This window comes from Acomys minous, assembly GCF_964271855.1.
Source record: "Acomys minous genome assembly, chromosome: 12".
NCBI classification, from domain to species: domain Eukaryota; kingdom Metazoa; phylum Chordata; class Mammalia; order Rodentia; family Muridae; genus Acomys; species Acomys minous.
The window spans coordinates 99066393-99088179 of record NC_140493.1 but is presented as its reverse complement, the minus strand read 5'-3'; the positions used below and the strand labels follow the sequence as shown (position 1 = coordinate 99088179).

The 21787-nt window shown below is 47.0% G+C and overlaps 2 protein-coding genes across 16 annotated transcripts in view; one reads left to right on the top strand and one right to left on the bottom strand.

The window, feature by feature from the left end:
• The window catches only part of BPTF (bromodomain PHD finger transcription factor), a 102362-nt gene extending 91797 nt beyond the window's left edge, over positions 1 to 10565 (top strand). For 7 of the 12 annotated variants that reach the window (XM_084748479.1, XM_084748477.1, XM_084748473.1 and 4 more), the window contains 5 exons: positions 1688 to 1861; positions 2535 to 2727; positions 3439 to 3523; positions 5750 to 5936; positions 9668 to 10565. In XM_084748479.1, the coding sequence (XP_084604605.1) occupies positions 1688 to 1861; positions 2535 to 2727; positions 3439 to 3523; positions 5750 to 5936; positions 9668 to 9704 (676 nt within the window). In that variant the 3' untranslated portion in view covers positions 9705 to 10565. Of the gene's footprint in view, positions 1 to 1687; positions 1862 to 2534; positions 2728 to 3438; positions 3524 to 5749; positions 5937 to 8913 lie in introns of all 12 variants that reach the window. The other 5 variants (XM_084748472.1, XM_084748470.1, XM_084748471.1 and 2 more) reach the window with 2 other exon arrangements.
• Positions 10566 to 14774: 4209 nt separating this feature from the next.
• LOC311578605 (UPF0450 protein C17orf58 homolog) lies at positions 14775 to 19112 on the bottom strand. 4 transcript variants are annotated; one of them, XM_084748555.1, is made up of 4 exons: positions 18979 to 19112; positions 16707 to 17171; positions 16415 to 16609; positions 14775 to 15674 (listed from the first exon to the last, which is right to left on the bottom strand). In XM_084748555.1, the coding sequence occupies exons 1-4, from the start codon at positions 19052 to 19054 to the stop codon at positions 15481 to 15483; spliced, it is 930 nt and encodes a 309-aa protein (XP_084604681.1). In that variant the 5' UTR covers positions 19055 to 19112; the 3' UTR covers positions 14775 to 15480. The 4 variants fall into 4 exon arrangements, with proteins under 4 accessions (XP_084604681.1, XP_084604683.1, XP_084604682.1 ...); XM_084748557.1 differs by having other exon boundaries at positions 16507 to 16609; XM_084748556.1 differs by having other exon boundaries at positions 16415 to 16606.
• Positions 19113 to 21787: the final 2675 nt, after the last annotated feature.

The window sequence follows — 21787 nt, the reverse complement described above, 5'->3', positions numbered from 1 at the left end:
GTATTTGGTAACATAAATGAGATTTTAGCGATATTAGTTCTTTTTTTTTCTTTTTCTTTTTCTTTTTTTTGGGGGGGGCATTGCTATTATTCAGTGATGTATTTAACTTCTGCCTGGAACATGCAGATGTAGGCCAGTGTTTGTAAACTGCCAGGAATCACCATTTTACAGTACCAAAAAGTTTAACTGTGCTTTAAAAAAAATTTTTTTAGAATTAGAAATTCTTACTGTCTGTGTATGTGGTGGTACAGAAACCACTCCATGGTCCCTGAATCACCATCAGTTTGCAAATGTCAGGTGGAAACCCTGCTGGGGGACAAGGTGCCTTTTGAACTCAGCAGTGTAGACGTCTTCACTTCCCATTGTGTGTCCATCATGTGAAGAGTGGCACCCTGTGAGCTAATGTCCCCTGTACCTAGTACAAGTAAGTGTGCCTCACTTTAAGTAGAACACACCAGGGGCGGGGGACTTTATACAGAGGTCAGCCTGGCGCTGACACAGAGTGTTCAGTCCACAGCAGATCACCTCACACAACCGTCTTGGGATCCTGACATTGCTTAAAGTGAGGTCCACGTGGACGTGCGCTCATTCTGTAGGGCCTGCCTGTTATTTTGTGGCTCTTTCACATTGGTTCTGCTTGCCATTGACATCACCCTGTCACAGTTGGAGGAAGGCAGTGTCTTCTTACCGGTGTTCTCTGACATCTCAGACCGAGCCAAGGGCCTGCCAGAGATCATAGCATTTTAAAGAGGCAACATGTAAAGTCGCTCAGCAGGTCCTAACCCGAGGCAGGCCATGGCGGAGTCAGGGTTCAAATGAAAGGGTCACTGCGAGTAGGTGTAAGCACCTCACTGCGCAGTACTCCCTAGTCATGAGGCATTCCTCTAGGTGAAATGACCACAGCTTGGTAGAGTGCAAGGGTACCAGTGGTTGCAAGTCTCACCTGGTTGCCTGTGATTGACACAATCCTGCACAGCTCCCACCAACGTGGATACAGACGTTTAAAGAGCCACTGGTGGCTTTTCCCTGGGCTCCTTTGCCTTCCTCCCTCACACACTGCCCTCGCCAACCTAAGTAAACAGGAATGACTACATACATGGACCTCCCCTGGCTTCCTTCATACCATGTTTGACCATTTGTCCTCTACACTTGGCTGGCCTGCATGTTCCTTGTACTGTAACTTCTCCTTGGTGTGTGCGCTTTGCTTGGTTTCCAATTTTAAATCGTGAGATACATTTTCAAACCTATCTAAGAAATAGCCCTGGTATTGAAATGGCTTTTGTGGCATAGGTTTGACAGATGTAAGTCTTTGATTCTTTGGCTTTGGTTTCTGTGCCTGTTACAGTTTCACACACATTCATTAAGAGGGAGCCATCACCATCAGTGTGTTGTTTTGTTTTGTTTTTGTTTTTGTTTCAAATTCTCGTATGTTTTTAAAGACCCATATTTCACTACACAGTGTGTTTGTTGAAATCTATGTGAGTGATGACGTGTCCACCCTTGGTACAGTATTAGATGCAGTAGTGTGCCACTGGTAGAATGGTTGCATTCAGGGTCTATAGCTGACTCATTGCAGAAATTAGAAATTATCCTGTAAGAAAGTGAACCAGAGTAGAGAAGACAGATTTACATACCATGCAGATCAAAATGACAACTACATTGTCATTTCCATTGTGAACACTTTTAGGTTCTATATTGGCTGTGATCTTTGTACTAACTGGTATCATGGAGAATGTGTTGGCATCACAGAAAAGGAGGCTAAGAAAATGGATGTGTACATCTGTAATGATTGTAAGCGGGCACAAGAGGGCAGCAGTGAGGAATTGTACTGTATCTGCAGGACACCTTATGATGAGTCACAGTGAGTTGATAAGAGCATCTGTTTGACAATTCAGGAAGCTGCATTGCTCGATTGGTCACTTACCTGAAAATGAAAAGCAGGGCCTCTCTGCTGTGTGTTATACACCTACATTACAAAGCCTTTCCCGTTTTTTTCTCTTTTCCCTCTTTCCCTCTCCTTCAAAATGTATGTTGCTTCCTAGTGAATGATTGAGTTGCATTGGGGGCAATGTGGTTTCTTCAACATGTAAGAAAGTGCTGTGATAGAAACAGCCTGTCTGTCTGAAGTGGGGCTCTGTTAGAGGTGGAGAAAGCACCCTTTGGGGTTCGCTGTGGCTGTTACCAGCTCACTGATTTTGAACTTCCATTTGATATGGGACATGTGAAAAATGTTTTGTTTTTGTGGCCTATTTTGAGCTTTAAAAACCAATCAAACGTTTTACATGTTTCTTCGGATTGGTTCCCAGTAGTACACAGTACTTTTTAATACATGCTTACTACTGTTCTTAACATCCAAAGTACTTGGTTAACACATTGGGATGTCAGTCTCGTGTAGAAAAACAACCGTAATGCTAAAATTATTTTATGCCCCAGGGGTTAGCCGGTTTTCAGTTGCATGATGGTTTTTAAAGTTAAAGTTTAGGCAGGAGCAGCCTGTTGTTTTTGGCCTCACATTTCCATTTTGGATCTTGCAGATTCTATATTGGCTGCGACCGGTGTCAGAATTGGTACCACGGGCGCTGTGTTGGCATCTTGCAGAGTGAGGCAGACCTCATTGATGAGTATGTCTGCCCACAGTGCCAGTCGACAGAGGACGCCATGACAGTGCTCACGCCGCTGACAGAGAAAGACTATGAAGGCTTGAAGAGGGTGCTGCGCTCCTTACAGGTGAGAAGCTGCTGACCAAACCCGCCTCACTGCAGACATGTCTGGGGGTCGAGCGCTCCATGCTCCGGGCTGGACAAAGTGCTGGTGACATGAACTTTACTGACGGTGCCACTTCCACTGTTGCTTTTCTAACATTCCAGAGTGTGTCAGGCCATTTGATTTCACTTCAGTTTTACTTTTGAGGAAGACTGATAAGAAGATAGTTTGGTTCAAGTCCGGTTACTCTCTCACTATAAATGAAGGAATAGGGAATGTTGGGAGTGTGGGAGCCAGGTGTCAAGACAGGATGTTATATTAAATCTCTGGCGTACTCAAGAGTCAGAAGAACTGGAAAGCAAGCCCCATCGCTCGTCAAAGCGCTGTTCAACATCCGTCTCCGTCTGCCACCTCATTACAAACACCCAGTGCACTGAAGGGGTTGCCAGGCCAGCATCCCCCAGCTGGCAGGTCGTCACATAGGAACCAGGGTATAGGTTTCATGCTCCGCTCCTGTCACCAAGGACCTGGGAGCCACCTGGGAGGACTGTGTGAGTCCTGCTCATTTAAGGAAACCTGTGCCTGTCACAGAGTCACCTTGCGTGACCAGTCTCACTTGTCAAGTGTAAGGCTCACTTGAATTCCCAGGGTCTGTTGGTCCAGTGAGGCAGCTGAGACTATTAGTATGTATGCTAGAGCTTCCGCTGACGGGGTGCCTCCTGTTCTTCCTTCTAGGCCCATAAGATGGCCTGGCCTTTCCTTGAACCGGTAGACCCCAATGATGCACCAGATTACTACGGTGTCATTAAAGAGCCAATGGGTAAGTGTTCAAGCTGGATAGGGAGATGTGCTTCAGAAGCCCATGAAGCTGATGCATTGTGAGAATGTCCTGGGCGTGCAGGTGACACTGTAACTGTATCGGTCACTATGTGCATGCCTTTGAGCCGGCAACTTAGCTTGGGGACAAGTATATTCATGGCAACAGTGCTTGTGATGGCAAAGCACTGGACATCCAATAAACTGTCAGTCAAACTGTGTGTAAGTAGAGGACTCTGCAGCCGCACAGAAAGTGAGTGCAGTCTGTGAGCCCGGCCTGATGGACAAGCAAATTCAGCGACTACTAGTAGAGAGCCTTCCCCAGGAGAACAAACACTAGTAGTCCTCAAGAAGGGGAAATGCAAGCCCGGCATGGTGGTGCAGATCTCTCTGAGTTCGAGGCCAGCCTGGTCTGCGAAGCGAGTCCAGGACAGCCAAGGCTACACAGAGAAACCCTGTCTTGAAAAAGCAAAAACAAAAAACAAACAAACAGAAACGGGCAGGAGGGAATGCAAAGAGGATGAGAGGAAGAAGTCGGTTAAATCCATCTGAGTGTTCGCCTTACATACTTAGAAGCCCGTGAGAGTCGATGCTGTTGATCTCTTCAAAATAGGGGTTCTAATGGCTTTGTGTGGCTTAGAAGTTGAATTTGCTACAACTCAAGAGATGACCCACTGGGTAGGACCGCTCGCTGCTCTGACAGGGGACCCAGATTTGATTCCCAGCACCCAGATGCATGGTTGTTAATGCCATCTGCAGCACAAGGATAGGACTTGCTCTTCCTCCCTCTCACCTCCTGTTTAGCACACAGACATGCTGTTTAAGAAATTGAATGTGGGGCTGGAGAGATGACTCAGCAGTTAAGAGCACTGCCTGCTCTTCCAAAGGTCCTAAGTTCAATTCCCAGCAACCACATGGTGGCTCACAACCATCTATGAGATCTAGTGTCCTCTACAGGCATACATGCAGGCAGGACACTTTATACCTAATAAATAAATAAATAAATCTTTAAGAGAGAAATTGAATATTTCCTAATTTATTAGCCAGTTTCAACGTTTACAGTTATTTTTGATGAGTAGGGTTTGGGACAAACCTCCTTCTAGGGTCCACCTTGGCCTTGATCTCCCACTCAAAGCAATCCTCCCTCATCAGCTCCCAAAATGCAGGGCTGACAGGCCTGAATGCCGCTCCTGACTCACTCTTTTTTAAAGAGCCAGGGTGTTTCCTTGTCTCTCCTGCTTGTTAACACTGGGGAGATGTTATATGTAGACATGCCACAGAACTTGAAGACACCCTAGGGTATGAGTTACCATCTGTGCCGAGCTTAAGTTCATCCTCCATTCCCTTCTTACTGTTCTGAACGTGTGATCCTTCTGCCTCAGCCTCCTGGGTGCTGGGGTTACTGTGCTTCAGCATTCCCAGAGACGGTTGTGCATTTACTAAAAGCTAATAAATATGCATAAAAATATCTAGATGATGTGGGCTAACTTTAAAATGGTGAATTGCCCGACACTTGGGAGACAGAGGCAGGTGGATCTCTGAGTTCAAGGCCAGCCAGGTCTACAGAATGAGTTCCTGGACAGCCAGGGTGACACAGAGAAACCCTGTCTCAAAACACTTTAAACTACAATGGGGGGTTGCTTTGAGGGTTGAAGGAACCAAACTGGTATTACTAAAGATCACATTTCTGAATTTTAATTAACCTTGGTCAATATGCATAGTTGTTTGTGTCTGTTGTTTCTGTCGATCCTGGTGGTGCGTCCCATACTTTACATAAGCACAGGTCCAATTGGCGTTTTTTCCATTACCTCAAAATGGTTGAATGAGGCCAGGTGGTGGTGGCGCATGCCTTTAATCCCAGCACTTGGGATGCAGAGGTAGGTGGATCACTGAGTTCAAGGCCAGCCTGGTCTACAAAGTGAGTCTGGGACAGCCAAGGCTACACAGAGAAACCCTGTCTCGAAAAAACAAAACAAACGGTTAAATGAGTGGACAACTGCTCTGTGTGGTACACTGAAAATAGAGGAACCTTCTTGGCAGCAGCCAGGGTTTCTGTCTTAGAAACAGTGCTGGATACCACTAAGATGTCCCTCGTGAATTGCAGCCTAGCCTCCAGGCGTGGAGTAGCGGTTGCAGTAAACACATGTTGGGTTCATTAGAGCCACAGGACATGATCACATTGGGGAAACTGTTAAAGCTTTGAAAATATTTTATGTTTTATCTTTTCAAGACCTTGCCACCATGGAAGAAAGAATACAAAAACGGTATTATGAAAAGCTGACAGAGTTCGTGGCAGATATGACCAAAATTTTCGATAACTGCCGTTACTACAACCCCAGTGACTCCCCTTTTTACCAGTGTGCAGAAGTTCTCGAATCATTCTTTGTACAGAAACTGAAAGGATTCAAGGCCAGCAGGTAAGCATGGGTGTTGAGTGTTCTGGACTGAGTCACTTCTTCAAACTCTGTACTGTCCCTACTGAAGGAATGGCCATGGAGTGTTCGTAGTAAGTTTGTTCCTCTGATTAATAATAATAATAACAACAACAACTATTCTTACAAAGCCAAGACTATAGCACTATGGTAGGTATGGCAGTGCACAACTTTAATTTCCAGCATGAGGGCGTCAGAGGATTTTGTGAGTGTGAGGCTAGCCTGGTCTTCATTGGGAGTTCCAGGCCAGCCTGGTCTACATAGTAAAACAAAAACAAATAAAGGCCTTGGCATTGTGGTCCACTCTTCAGAATGGGAGCAGGCATGCTCATGAGAAAGGCCTGTGTCTGTTACTGTGGTGAACATGAGATCCCTCTGTGAGATGCTGTCCACGGGAGTCTGTCTGCAGGCCTTGTGTAGCAGGGAGAGTTCTGGCCACCCAAGGAGAAATCCAGCAAGAGGACTTTTACTTGTGCTGTATCTTAGAAGTCGTCAACTGCAGGTTTTCTAGTGTGTTCTCTAGGCTGTGCTAGTCCTCAGTTTTTCTAAACCATAAAAGCACTGAGCAACTTTGCATGAAGTTTTGTCACCATGACCTTTGTGCCCTTCTGTTTCTCTACTTCAACCACATCTCAAGCTCATGACGTTCTTCATCCTGTAGAGGTTTGCTGCCTCCATTCACCACCACCCCACACGCATACCCCCGCTGGTCAGTCCTAGACGTTAAGATGACGTGGAGCTTGGATGGGCTGGGGCCTGGGCCTCTGTGTGGTTTAGATTCCGTACCGAGTACTAGAGTCAGTGTTGTCAGCCCAAGGTGGAGCTAAGGCACTGCACTGCGTGCTCCCCAGTGCACACACTGCCACAGCATTCTGCCTCCATAGCCTCCCTCTGAGCAAGGTCTTGGGTCTGTTTTGTCTTTCTTCTCCAATAGCAAGAGCTGTACTTTAGACATGATATAAGAGCATGCATAGTAGCGGAGGGTTTTAAAAGGTAAGTTCATAATAATAAAGAGTACACTGAAGTCTGGCCCAGTGGCACACACCTTTAATTCACAGCACTCATGAGGCAGAGACAGGCAGATTGACATGAGTTCAAGGCCAGCCTGGTCTACAAAGGGAGTCGACGACAGCCAAGGCTACATAGAGAAACCCTGTCTAGAAAAACAAACCAAAAAGGAGTACACTGAAATCTTATCAATAGTTAGCAGGTGGGAAATCCGCTCATGCGTTCAGGGCAAACCTAATCCAGACTCTTCTAGAGCATTCAGCAGTGGTCCCCACATGTTGCAGGGAGAACCTCACATACGCTAATTCCAAAGTTCAATAGAAAACCACACTGAGAAGCAGCCTGAGCCCCATGGACCTGTGTGGGAGGTGCTGGTAGCGACAGAGAGGCTGTCGGCCTCACCACAGTGAGCAGGTCATCCTCCCGGACACAATGAACCGTCCCCAGAATGTCACTTGGGACACTGAAAAACTCATCCTTCATCTAAAGCAAATTTGAGACCCAGCCCCCTGTGTTTTGGGTTTTTTTGTTTGTTTGATTGATTGGTTGGTTGGTTGGTTCTCTGCATAACAGCTCTAGCTGTCCTAGAACTTACTCTGTAGACCAGGCTGGCCTCGAACTCACAGAGATCCGCTTGCCTCTGCCTCCCAAATGCTGGGATTAAAAGCATGTGCTGCTGCCACCAAAGACCCTGTTTCTAATAGCAGAGTATTAGCTGCCTGTCAGTAAGCACAGAGCATGTCACAGTGCCTGGTGGCCTGACACCCACTCTATAGCCTGTTCTAATGAAGAGGACAGCTGGACAGGCAGGAAAGCCTGCAAAGAAAAGGTCCAGGGCGGAGCAGAAAAGTAGAGCCAAGAAAGAATGAGAACTTGGTACAGGTAGAACAGAACACACCTGTGAGTAGCGAAGATTAGACTGAAGGGAGGCCAATCCCAGCTCTTCGGGAAACATGGTTGTCACCTTGCATGTGAACAGAGTAGAAGCAGGACAGGACAGGGCCTTCGTGGGTTGCTACTACATGTTCTAGCAGAAACAAGAAAGGAAGTGAAAAGAAAAAGAAAAAGGTGCCAGCAACCAATCGAATGCCTAGACCCTCCAGTGACATTTGTACAGTCAGTATGCGCAGCACTTGTCCAGGTCAGAAGATGACAATAGACTATGCCCAAGATAGGGATGCCTGGGGGAGCAAAGGGTTCAGACGTTAGGTAATTGGTTGGAGCCCAAAAAGCATAGCACTGAAGTAGCAAAAAATACAAAAGGTAAGGATAAGCAAACGGTTAGGTGTCAGGAGGAAAGGCTTTGTCTTTACAAGTCAGTCTAAGGAGGTGTGGCGTTAGAGCTGCAGCTTCTAGCGCAGTACAGAGGGCTCAGAAGACAAGCGGGTGGTGAGCTCACTTCTCATCGGCCAAAACAAAATAAAGTTGTTGAGGAAGAAATAGCCATGCAAGGAGTGCAGCTGCTAGGGGTGGAGAAAGAAGCAGTTACCCAGGCCCAGGAGAGCGGAGCAAAGGGCGAGGTCCCCGCCACAGCCCCTGTGCGGTTAGTAAAAGCCTTTTTAAACCTGGACAGGCCTTTTGAGGGAGCTGGGGCCTGGAAGCTGGGTGCTTTGAGTCTTATCTGTGCTGCCAAACGAAGAGCCATGGTGCTTCCTGTGGCTTTCTGTTCGGTAAAGCATTGGTGTGCAGCCAAGGGCACTGGAGATGAGTTCAGAATTCGGCTCAATTCTGCACCGGTGCATTCAACAGCAAAGGCTTGCATGGAGGCCGCTGGCTTGCTCTCCCAGCTTTAGGCTAGCAAAGCACAGGCTCTGTGCGCCCTCTTCCATTCCGCTGTTACCCTGGCCACACCTCCCATTTTTACTGTGTGCTCTCCAGGATTATGTGCACATTATTCTCATTACTTTGTTCTGATTCATCATTTATACCATCCGTGTTCTTTCTTTTCTTACAGATTGTGATATCTTTAGTCTGAATTTTTAACTGGAATCAGAACTGGATGTTGGGGTCACTGTTTATTGTACCACGTGATTGCCTAATTCAAAATTCCCCTCCCAAAAGTTGAAGCTAGTTAATATAATTTTTTATTGTTAAATACAGATGTGTAGATACATAAAAGTTTTATTCTGGCAGCCGTGCTGGACAATGTGTTTAAAGACTTGTGAATGCTCGGGATGCTGTACTTACTGCTACTGCGATATAAAAAGTCAGTCCTGCTACCTGTACAGTAACTTAGTCACTAACAGAAGTTGTGAATAAAACTGTGAAAAGAGGAGGACTTTCTGGACTTGAATAGAAAAATGTGATGTTAATATTGCTATTGTCTTCAGATAGAGCTTTCCATTTCTTGCATTGTTGTAAATAGACAGGCACACACACTTTTTACTACAGTAATGCTTCTGTAAATGTCTTCTTTGTTCTATTTGTTGAAAATGGTGTAATCTTAATAAACAATATATATTCACATATATATACATATATTTTTAAACATTGGCTTTTTCCAGTGAGCTACCATGTTTACTGTACAGTGAAAAGTTTTAATACTATAGTTTAAAGACTTGTTAAATGATAATTTTCTTATATTTGCTTGCCAAGGATGAGTGAGAGAGCATGGCTGCTTCCCCAGACTGGCCTTGGCATCCACAAAAAGGATCATTGCTTCAAAAACGAAGGGTGCTTAATTGTCCCCTTTTTTCTGTATTCTGTAGGTCTCATAACAACAAGCTGCAGTCTACAGCTCCTTAGAGCTCAGCGTGTCACCTAAGCTAGACACAGCGAGAGGCTGGCGCTCTCAACTATAAACTAAAGCGCCAGGTGTTCTCAGTCAGGCTACCCTGACAAGACTTGACCATAGCCTCCTTCCTATTGGTCACAACAGTCCAGTTGTATTCTTGGTCAATTTTGTCCAACGGACAAAGGAAAAGCAAAGTCAACGACACCGTTGTCTTGTCGAGAGAGCAAATGGCTTTACTATTGTGGCAAAGCAGGAAACTTTGTTTATTGAAAAAAAAAAAAAAAAGAAAAAGCAAGAAAAAAAAAGATGCTATGGGGTCAAGTGTTACTCCGTGGAAATGCCACGTCTGCTCTTCAGTGAAGAAGCTGTTTAGAGTCTCACAGAAAACTTTTTGACTGTATTTATTTATTGTTGCAAAAAAGACGCTTTTTTATTGCTGCCCTCATTTGTCAGCTAATTATTTTTTCTTATAAAATCCAGCCCTGGTTACGTGCATCCATCCTCTATCTTATCATGGTTCCTGTAGGTGAAGTACAAGGCGACCTCTAGGTGTCTTTTCTTTCTATGAAAGGAGCTGCTATGTACACATGTGCACACACAACTGGGAATCAACAATGAGTTTATTGTTCACAGTAGACACAAATGAAGCTTACAGAAAGGTTGGGCTAAGTGGTCCTGGACTACAGACTTCGTTGCCTTGAATACACCAGTACAGACTGTCATTTACTCTGCACCGGGCTAAATGAGCAAAATCTATTTGAAGGTATCTTGTTTGTAAACATTTGTCAGATTCTAATTTTTTTCTTTTTGTATTAAAATTCAACTATGGATGTATATGAATCGAAATAAATGGAGATAACTTTTCTCCCACAGATGGAGGTCTCTTTGAATGTGCGCTAATGATTACCTGTAAACCTTTGTGGGGAGAGGGAGGGCCACCGGGAGTGACAGGCAGAGGCCCTTCCTTTCATGAGTCCATTGTCACCACATCAGAGGAACTCTCCAGGGAGCTGACCCCACGCATCACTTGGTCATACTGTAATAACAGGACTATGCCTCAGAACAGGTTGCCTTCATCCCCACCTTCTGTGATTCTAGGCAAATTACCAATCACAGACAGCTGCCTGTGTCGGCCGGGTCCCTTTGGGTTTGGCTTGTTGCAGCACAGAAGAGCCGCACAGAGCAGGGTGGAGGAGAGGGCAGGCGGGTGTGTTCTGCACGCTCCTCCTGCCCTCGGAGGCGCCTTCCCCTTTGTGCTGCTCACTGTGCTGAGAAAACCAGCCAGCCTCACAGACGTTTGCCTAGATTTTGCACTAGTCCACATTAGCCTTGTCCTGCTGAGCTCTAGAATCTACCTAGTTGTTTGTTTTTTAAAAGTCTTCTCTGTTCGTTTGGCGTCTCCCTGCTATGCAAAGCCTTCCCCAGCCCTTAGTTTCTGGAAAGGAAACTGTGGCAACAGTTGGCAGTTCTTTCTTATCACAGGCTCAGGTGTACAATTTCTTCTGGGCTCACGTGCTCCGCTGAACGAAGCCCACTCCCTCTGTATATAAAATGTCCCTTTAGCCTATGCTTACAGCTAAAGAGGCTTACCTGCTCAATATGGTAACAAAATTTTTGCTTAAACTCTTAAGGTGGAAGTACAGGCTATTTTGTCATTTTCGTTTACCAAAAACAAACAAACAAACAAACACAAAAATGTTCAATGTTGTAAGCAGGCGGTGTTGCTGATGCAGGAATTGTACATTTTAATGATACAAAGAGATTCTGCATCTGGCCACGCCCAGAATTCCTGTGCTATATATTTATATATCTAAGTATATATGGGCTTAACCACTCGAGCTTGTTGCAGCAAGAGCTTCCCTACCTGTAGGCAATAGATTGCTATGTTTTTAACAAATTGTAGCAAATTCTAAAGACTTCTTTTTGTACTTAATAGGACATTTCATCCTAAAAAATAAAGTAATGTTTTTGACATTGGATTCTGTGCAGTTTCTAATGAAACAATGGTTGGTCCGTTCGCTGTTTGATATTTTTTTCTGAAGTTACTGGCATTGCCAAGTTGTACAGAGACGCGGGGGGGGGATGGGAGTGGGTTGTGGATTTCTGAGACCAGGAAGATGTTAATTTCATATTTGTGTACTTAATGGTGTAAAGACTTTTGCAATTTTTATCATCATATAAAGACATTTTATAATTTTATCAGACTATAGAGCTTTAGTCTTTCAAAAGGAATTTTTGAAAAACGTACATTCTTATTTCAAAAGCTGCTTTTCTACAAATCTCATTTGACAAACTTCTGCTACTCAATAAAAAAACGCTACACTGTTCGCTTCAGCAGGCCAAGTGGTCCGATGTGCATTTGTGATACACCCAGGTTTTGCGCCTGTAAGTTGTATTTCTTTGCTGTGATAGATTTCTTTGGCTAAAAGTATTTTTTAGCATTTCCTGTGCTTCATCTCCAAATTCACAATTTGAGACCGTTTCTTAAGAGATATTTTCATAATATCCGTAAGGCTTTTTTCTCCTGTGCTAATTATTCAAGGTTTGTATTTACCTCCCTATGGCAGGTCAAAGAAATTGTGATCTTTTGGAGATGTTTTCTATAGTTAAAAAAAAAAATGGCCTTTTTCTATTTGGAGTGGCCTGGAGTGCTGTGTAGGGACCCTAACAATATGTTGCTGACTGTAACCATTCCTCTTAAGATCTGCAAATAAAACTTCTTCCCGTCTCCGTTCATTTGTGTCAGGTCAGATCTCGGTTCGTATGTTTCTGATGTAGGAGTCACCTGGTGGCTGCATGCTCAGGATGACTGTATTTACTTAGTTTTTTGTAAGTTTATTTATTTTGATGTGTATGAGCGTTTTGCTTGCGTGTATATGTGTGCCTCACGTGTGTGCCTGGAGTCCGCGGGATGTCAGAAAAGTACTGAATACCCAAAAAAAGGCAATTACTGACTTAAGCCACCATGTGGATGCTGGGAACTGAACCCAGATCCTCTGCAAGAGTGGCCAGTGATTTTTAACTGCTAAGCTATCTCTCCAGAGCAAAGCAATAGCTGATATGTTGTGGGGGATGGGGCCGGGGGGGGGGGTGTCATCTGGAGTAGTTTAAGGAGTTTTTAGATAAACAGGATGACATTCTGAGACAGGCATTTCTGAGAATAGTACACCCCTTGATGCAGTGAAAACCAAATTTCAACTAAACAAAATGCTGTATCTTCAGACTGAGAGGGGCCCTGCAAGCATGTGCATTCACTTGGTCACCTTAAAAATGATTTCAGAAGAACACTGCAAAATGCCATGTGATGTTCTAGAGACAGATTTTAGAAGCTATGTCACCCAAAGCAAAAGGGGATGGGGATTTCTCTTTCAGCCCTTTCCCTACGAAAAGAAAACAACTGGGCATGGTGGTTCACACCTTTAATCCCAGCACTCTTTGGGAGGCAGAGGCAGGCAGATTGCTGTGAGTTCGAGGCCAGCCTGGTCTACAAAGTGAGTCCAGAATAGTCAAAGCTACACAGAGAAATCCTGTCTTGGAAAAAAAAAGGGGGGGAAATCCTTTTTGCCTCCTTGAATGCAACTGAGGTGCAGGGGAGGGGGCACCATCAATGGGACAAAAGGATTAGAGACAATGATTTTCTCGTTACATTTTCCCATAAAATCAGAAATTATAACCAAAGTCCTGTGTGAGTATTGAGAAGTGGTCCTTCCAACCGTTTTGCTAATCTGGAATCACCAGGGTTCTTTCATGTCTCCAGTCCATTGCTAGCTGCCCTTGACTAAGCTGCACTAGCCTTGCCTACCCGACCCAACCTTGAATTACGGCTTTATTTTTATCCAGGCAGTCTCTTACATCAAGTGGCCTGACCTCCAAGTGTATCGAACCTGGGGGTCTGGCATTTGTGTTTTTATGTATTTGTGTCTGGAGGGTGTGAGGCGCCCTAGAGCTAAAGGTTCAGGGAGGTGAAAGCTACCTGGTGTGGGTGCCGGGAACTGGACTCCAGTCCTCTGCAAAAGCGGCAAGGATCATGACATCTGCTATCCCTCAAAGCCCCACTACCCCTCTCGGACAGGGACTGCAGCCCAGACTGCACACGTACATAGCTAAGGATGACTTAGACCTGCCCCCGCCTCCTGAGTGCTGGCATTGCAGACTTACACTACCATACTTAGTATTCCAAAGAGAAAATATCTTAAAGAACTCGGACACATTTCATCGTTGGAAAACTCTAAAAGACCTTAACCTGGGAATGTGCGGGGCAGTTTCGGAGAGCTTGTAAGACCCCTTTGTTCTTCCCGGGAACTTCCAAGGTATGGAGCCAAGCCGGCTTCCATAGCAAGTACCAGCCAAAGGCTACACATAACTTGTTTTTCTCAAACCAAAAAAGAAAAAAAAAAAGTCCCTTAGTAATGGTTTACCACAAAATCGAAGAACCTCTCAGCTTTATTTACTAATGTGTCCCATATATGAGGCCAAAGAGGAACCAGTCATACTGCACATGGCTTTCCCCCCACGCCCACGCCCAGGCAGGGACTCTATGTAGTCCTGGCTGTCCTGGAGCTCTTGTGTGCTGGGACTAAACCTTTGTGCCACCTCGCCCAGCATTCTCTTTTTTTTTGAGACTGGGTTGGCCTTGAACTCACACCTCGGGCTCACAAGCACCGGGCTGCAGGTGCACGTCACCGCTGGCTGTCACCAGCTATTGCTGCTGGCTTGCCAGGCAGCTCCAGTGTCCCTCTATCTTTTAGACAGTCATCTTCCTGCCCTCCCTTCTCACTGTGGCTCTGACTGGCCTGGAGTTCACAGACGCCCACCTGCGCCTACCTCACCAGGGCAGTGACGGAAGGGCCATTGTTTCATGCTTAGTGGCTGTTCACAGCACTTCAAAATAACAGATAGAGCTTGGTCATCTGAAAGGAAAAAAAATCAGTGTGTCTTTGTGGACTCGGGTGTTTGTGCTAAGCCCTTCACTGGTGAACACTGCTTCCAGGATTTGAGAAGAAAGTTTGAGAAAGGCTTTTTCTCAAATCTTCAGCATCATGGGGGGGGGGGGGAAGCCAGGTGAGCCAGGTGCATCCAAGGACTGATGTCAGGGCAAGATTTACTGTTTTACCTACACAATCATGTGGCTGGGTCTTAACATAAAAATGACATCACATACACCAGAAAAAGTGCTGGAATCATGCCAGTTTGGCACAAAACAGGTTATTGGGAGCAAGGAGGCCTAACAACACATAGGGCCTTGTATTTTGGTACACTAGGAACGCACTTTGAATGATGTTTTGCTTGAATTAGCCCTTGAAATGTATAATTTTCATAGCTGGCCTGGGCTCTGACCCTAGCGTTTGATCTAAATGGCATTCCATATGCAAATGGCTTGACTAGGATGCTTACTCTGACATGTGGAACTCAAAACTTGATGCTTTAAATACAAAATCTGATTCAAAGCTGTACATTTAAATTCAAGAAATGTTTTGTGAACTGTTTCTAATGGAAAAAAAAGTATTAAAATAACTTAAAAACAACACAAAGTGGTGTGCCTCTGTTCACCTAGCAGGTCAGTGTCCATGCTGTGTGTGTTGCTGTCTGTCACTTTGGAGCATACCTTGTCAGAATGTTGTAAATAAAGTAACAGCCTTAGAGTTAAGCTGCACAAGTCATTCAGAAGGTAGCTAGCTAGCTGTGGGCCCAGTTTCATAGAAGCCCCCTGCTTATGTGACGACCGACCTTCCCTGCCTTACTGCCAGGTTCCCAGTCTTGAGACCCACAAGTGCCAAGTTGGTCTGTTCAAATGCACTGGGTGTGCGCAGCACCTCGAACCTGCCACTCCCGTTTTCGGTTAAACCTCTTCACGTAGCTGCTGCTGCCGCCCCTGAGCAATCCGTCTCCTGGACGCAGGCGCCCTCTCAGGGCCTGGAGCAGAGCCTTGGGGAGCTGGCGTCTCTTGTGGTAGATGTGGCCCATCACAATATATCTGTTTCCTGCACAAAGGAACCGTAAGAGAAACTGTGTCATTTAAATGCCAAGAAACGATGATATCTGAGCTGTGCAGGCTGCACCTTATGTAAACTATTGGCAACAGGTGAAAAACCTACAGCAGAGAGAAGCCGCGGACAACATTTCAGAACAAAGCAGTCTACCAAAGGACACCTCTAGGGAGAAGTTAAAATAGGGGACACTGCCACCGCCCCAGAGGGGCCTTTCTCAACTCTGTGCTATGCAGGAGAGAACCTCTTAGGCATCCCTTTTGAAAAGGTGTTTTGTCCTGAACCTATGTGAGGATGTTTTTGGGTTTTTTTTTTTTTCTTTCGAGGTCTCTTAGCTAGAGCTAGCCTTGAACTCTGTAGTAGGGGATGACCTTGAACTTCTGACCCTATTTAGCAAGATGCCTGTCCTGTAGTGTGCGAATCGGCGTCCTCCCCTTCATGAGAGAGCCTCTAAATTCTATTGGCCAGACTACAGTCCCACCAGTAGCCCAGCATGTGTAAAGCTGAATGAAGCAGGAGGATTACGATAAACTCGAGGCCAGCTTGGACTCAGTATCAAAAGCCTGTCTCAAAAAGACAAATTCTGGGAGTGTAACTGATTGCTGTGCTTGTCTGGCATGTGTGAGTCCCCCGTCCGTCCCTACTCTATGAAAGGGGAACTGGGGTGACCAACAAAAGCTGAACTGCAGTATGAAGGACACGTGTGAACTGGTCTTTTGGGTCAGTTTCGATACCAGGTTTAAATTCTGGACATGGCTTATGGCAACTGGAGGAGTCCAGGGCTAGTATGTGCACGCGGAAGAAAAAGCCGTCGGGGGTGATGTACAGGCGGTTCATCTTGTACAACCCGTCAGGGTCCACCAGCAGAGTCACCAGCCGCATGCCCGCGCCCACCACGTCCACGTCGTGCACGATTCCGTTCACGGCTGCTTTGGAAAAACAGGATTTGGAGAAAAGCGTTACAACCGCGGCCAGGGTGGGGACGGGACGGGCGCACCGGTTCCCGGGAGGGTGCGGCGCGCTCACCGAACTCGCTGGCGCAGTAGGCCTCGCGCTCGTCCGCGTCCGCGCTGCAGGCGCGCGCGCAGGGCTGGGTCTCCGGCTCCGCGTCTTCGGGCGGCAGCGGCTGCGGGGTTCCAGAGGGCTGGGCGGCGGCGGCGCGCGGCCGGTTCGGGTGGGCGGGGCCGGCGGCGCGCGCGGCCGGGGGTCGCGGGGCCCGAGAGCGCGCGCGCCGCGGGGAGTCCTCGGGCGGGGACGCGCGGTTGTCCGCCTGGGCGAGGCGCGGGCCCGGAAGCCCTGCGGGCGCGCGCGCGGCATCCCGGAAGCCGGCGCGGTTGTCAGCTGGCGGTGCGGAAGGCTTCCGGCGCCGGGGATCCGGCCAGGCGCGCGGCCCCGCGTAGGCGGCGCGCGGGCGGCGCGCGAACTCGGGCAGCGGCGGCGCGCGCGGACCCGGCGTCTCCGGGGCTTCGGGCTTTCGGGGCCGAGGCGGCGCTACGGGAGAGAGCGAGGCGGTGAGTCCAAGGGAGGCGCGAAGGGAGCGAGCACTGCCCGAGCCCTGGAAGAGAGGACCACCGCCTGCAGCCCCAGACCTAGACAGGAGGCTGGCTGCGAGTTCGAGGTCAACCTGGGCTAGAGTGGCAAACGAACCTAAGAATAAATAAATCCGACCCTGTCTCGAAAAACCAAGAAAAAAAAAAAAGGAATAAATAAGTCCATCTATGAATGGTGCTAAGAGGCCTAAAGGCATAATTTTGTTAAGGAACTTTGCCAAATCTATGGCTCTATTAATTATTCTATAGCTAAACAGTTCCGGCAACATTGGTTAAACGTATTTACCTTTCAATATATCACACACGAATGCACATTTGTGCAGCTATTTACAGTTTGTTGAAAAAATACCAAGAGCAAGCCACAAGGGGAAACGTCTCGAGTTACAGGTTTCTCCTAATTGTTTAAGCGCCCCTGACAACAGAACTATTTGGTTTTCCCATCCGTGTTTACACTGTCATCCTGGTCTCAGCAGTATTAAGCATTTGTGAGAAGATTTTCATCTGGCTTCTTGGACACCACTTATTAGTAAACAACAGCTTAGAAAGGGTTGACTTGGCTGGAGGCAAAGGCCCCTGGTTTAAAAAAAAAAAAGCATACATAAAAGCATACGTTAGTTCCATTACTCCTCCCTATTAGAAAATCTCCCAAACATCATGAAGACACTTTAAAAAAAAAAAAGGATTAATGATTTTCTTCAGCTCTGCATACAGGTTGGCGCACAAACTTCAGCCAGGTTGAAATCTGGGCAACTTTCAGTGCCCAGTTACACAAGATCATCACCCCCAGGGCCCCTCCAGCCAAGAACAGCCCAGAACCTACTTTTCTCAGTTTGCATTAAAGAGCTTGTCCTGCCCCTTGCAGTTTTGACAACACTTCATTTATAGTGGTGTATCTTGCCAAATGAATAATCTCCTTGAAAAACCAGCTCCCTCCCAGCAGAAATAACTACTTATACAGTTCATGTTTTTTATGTTATGTCCCTTATGTTAAACTGACACTTAAACCGAAGCACCAAGCACAGACGAAAAAAGTTCTGGTGGCTAGCCAACTCCTGTCAACTGTTGACCTCAAACTGCTTCCCCACTGATATCACCATCTGTTGTTATGGGAAAGATGGTCTGATATTGGGGTCAAATGCCACTGAAGTCATTCAATTTCCATGTGGAAAAAAAAACTAAAATAAATTGCCGGGTGAGGTGTGGAGGCTATTATTCCGAGAGATAGTGAAATGAGCAAAACATCCTAACAAAAGCAAAACAAAAACATCACCCGCCGAGACCACCTGATTTGAGAGAGAGAGAGAGAGAGAGAGAGAGAGAGAGAGAGAGAGAGAGAAGGATTGATTCAAGTATACCGGAGGCTATACCAGAGCTGTGCAGAGGGGAACAAGGTGCCCAGGGCTGTGACACCATCGCTGGCCTGTGTGTCACCATCCCTAGCCTGGGAGCCTGTCCACAGCGCGCCTCGGCTTTTGACACTTTCCTTCCTCCGGGATGCAGCTATTTAACATGCAAAGTTTTCTCCAGCCTGCCTGGCTCACAAGCGATCGGTTCAGCAGCTGAACCGGCGTCGTTCCTTCCGAAAAGGCTGGCAAGGGACATGAAATCTTGGGAGACCCATGTCGCCGCTCCCTGGCACGCACTCAGACCTAGAGTCGCCTGTCCCGCAGGCTCTGACCCTTGCCTCGTCCCGCCCTGCATCTCGCCCTCTTCCCGGTCCCCGGGACGCTGCGTTTTAGCGACCTCACCTTTTCTCTCTGCCACCGGGGCTTCGGGGGACCATCCGACGAGCAAACAGAGAAGCCAGAGGGCTCGAGCTGTCATTTTTGTAGACAGGGTTCCCCGTGCTGGAAAACGCAGCGAGGGCTTTGGCTCGCTTCCTTCCCCCCCCCCCCCGCCCCCTTTCTCCACACCCCCACCCCCGTTCATGCTAATGAGGGGCAGCCTTTGGGGAAACGGGCATCGCAGGCTGCACAGACCATTGAAACAAAACCGAGCGGCCAGTATCTCGCCCTCTTTCCGAGGGGGGTCGGCTGTGTGGTCCTGACTGAGATCTGTGGGCCAGGAGAACATCATGGCCTTGAGCTCTTTCTTGCTCTGAGTGGGTGACATGCTTGGGGTGAGGTGATAGGGTCGAGGAGAGTGAGGGGTTTTGAGGGGACTGAAAGATAGGATGAAGGAAAGTGAGTAATGAAATCAACAACAAATAAATTAGTGCTTAGAATAGCTTGGGCTTGTGGAGGGGAGAGGGGATTCCTGATTGAAAAAAAAAAAGAAAGAAAGAAAAGAAAAGAAAAAAGAAAAACACTGCATTCCAGAACGTGTGAGGCAATTGCTTGACAAACCAAGTTTGGCAAAGCTGTTTGACTATACATGCAACCTTGATATTCTAGAACCAGAAACCGGGGAGGGGGGGGAGGGGGGGGAGAACACACGACCCTAGCACATTTTTTCCCTTGCCAGCCTTCTTCCCTCCTCCCCCCCCTTCTTCTCCCTTTCTCCTCCCTCCCTCCCTCCATTTATAACTGGTTTTCAGTTGGACAGAGATTGACCAAGTCTATCCTGCAAGCCTATCCTGGATGCATAAAGATTGACAAACCATCTTTCCAATGCTGGGGCCATGTCACTGCCTGGGGAAAGGCAGGCATTTTATTGTTTCTAAGAAAAGCAAACTCCTTTCCTGCTGTGTCCAGCTTCCTGACACAGCATCTTACCTCTATTGGTCTGGAGCAAAAGGCCCTTTTCCCTCAGATGGTATTTGCCAAGGGAAGGGAGTGAGGGGGATAAGAGGGGTCATTTCTCCAGAACAAGTCCAAAGCCTTGGGATTACATCAGTCCACAGCCTCAAGGCCAAGTGGAAGCAGGAGTTCACTGAGACAAATGGCTTTGAGTGAGGTGCACAAAGGTACTGACATCCTGGAGCCAGAAACTACAGTGCTAGTAAATGCTTGAGGCTGTGGTCTCAGAAACTACAGAGTGAGAGCCAGTGGGGGTGGGGGGTGGAGGGGCGTGGCTCACGCCTTTAATCCCAGCACTTAGGAGGCAGAGGCAAGCAGATCACTGAGTTTGAGGCCAGCCTGGTCTACAAAGGGAGTCCAGGACAGCCAAGGCTACACAGAGGAACAAAAAAAAAAAAAAAAAAAAAAAAAAAAAAAAAAAAAAGAATATTCTAGGGCTCAGTTAGCAAAATGTCTACTTAGCATGCATGAAGCAATGGGCTGAATTGCATGCACCGCACCTCATGAAGCAGGTGTGTACAGCATGCCTGTAACCCCAACACTCTGAGGGAGAGGCAGGAAGACTGGGGCTCCGCAGACATCTTCAGCTGCATAGGGAGTTGAGGCCAGCCAGCCAGCCTGGGGTACAGAAGACCTTGTCTCAAAAGTATTCCCAGTATAATCACAGCTAGTGTCTCCAAAGACACAGGCTGTTTTTAAAAACAAAACAAATTTAGGGCTGGAGAAATGGCTGGTGACTTAAGAGCAGTCGGTTCGGTTCCCATTACCCACATGGGACTCACAATTTTCTGTCCCATTTGAAGGAGCCCAGACGCCTCTTCTGACCTTCTCAGGGGTCCTGCTCACATGCAGTGCACGCACATACACTCAGGTGCACATACTTACACATAAACATAATGTGTATACAAACAAAAGTGAATACTTTGACATTCTACACTTAAATACAAAAAACAGACTGCAGGTAACATGGAGGGTCTTTTGTTTGTTTGTTTGTTTGTTTGTGTTTTGTTTTGTTTTGCAGGGTTTCTCTATATAGCCCTGGCTGTCCTGGAACTCACTGTATAGACCAGGCTGGCCTCAAACTCACAGAGATGCTCCTGCCTCTGCCTCCCTGGGTGATGGGATTAAAAGGCACGCGCCATGGAGGGTCTTATTTGCCTGCATGTACACCTGCAGGCCAGAAGAGGGCACCAGATCTCATTATAGATGTTGTGAGCCGCCATATGGTTTCTGGGAATTGAACTCTGGAAGGGCACTCCATGCTCCTAACCTCTGAGCCATCTCTCCAGCCCCCCATGGAGGGTTTTAAACCTTGAGATCCTGTCCAAGGAGGGATCCAAGAGGGAAGCTGTAGAACAGGATCCTAAGGTAGGTTTACTGTGGTCTGAGGGCTGCAGCAAGGCACACTTGCGCACCTGAGAGGCAACAGGGGATGGGGGGAGGTGGGGGTTGGGGGGAAGCAAACATGCTCACTTGAGAGGCAAGGGGGGGGCGTGGGGGCGGGGAATGGGTCCTGGATCACAGTGAAAGCACTAACAAAAACATGAAAAACAATAAAAACAGAGCCAGAGGAGATAGAGACGGCCCAGTGGTTAAAAGCACTGACTGCTCCTCAGGAGGGACCGGGGTTCAATCCCAAGCACCCACATGGCAGCTCACAGCTATCTGTAACTTCAAAATCTAACACGCTCACTCCGACATGCATGCAGGCAAAAAACCAAAGCACATAAAATAAAAATTTTTAATTGCTTAAAAAAAAATAGAGCTAGAATATGACAACGTGCTGACATCAGCTTTGTTGGTAGACCGAGGCCCAGAC

Bases quoted from the DNA above. Each gene is read 5' to 3' on its own strand.
- LOC311578605 (XM_084748555.1), bottom strand. From the start codon at position 19,054: ATGACAGCTCGAGCCCTCTGGCTTCTCTGTTTGCTCGTCGGATGGTCC. The intron at 17,172-18,978 runs GTGAGGTCGCTA...TCTCTCCCGTAG, and splicing joins CCCGGTGGCAGAGAGAAAAG to CGCCGCCTCGGCCCCGAAAG. The intron at 16,610-16,706 runs GTGAGCGCGCCG...GTTTTTCCAAAG, and splicing joins CTACTGCGCCAGCGAGTTCG to CAGCCGTGAACGGAATCGTG.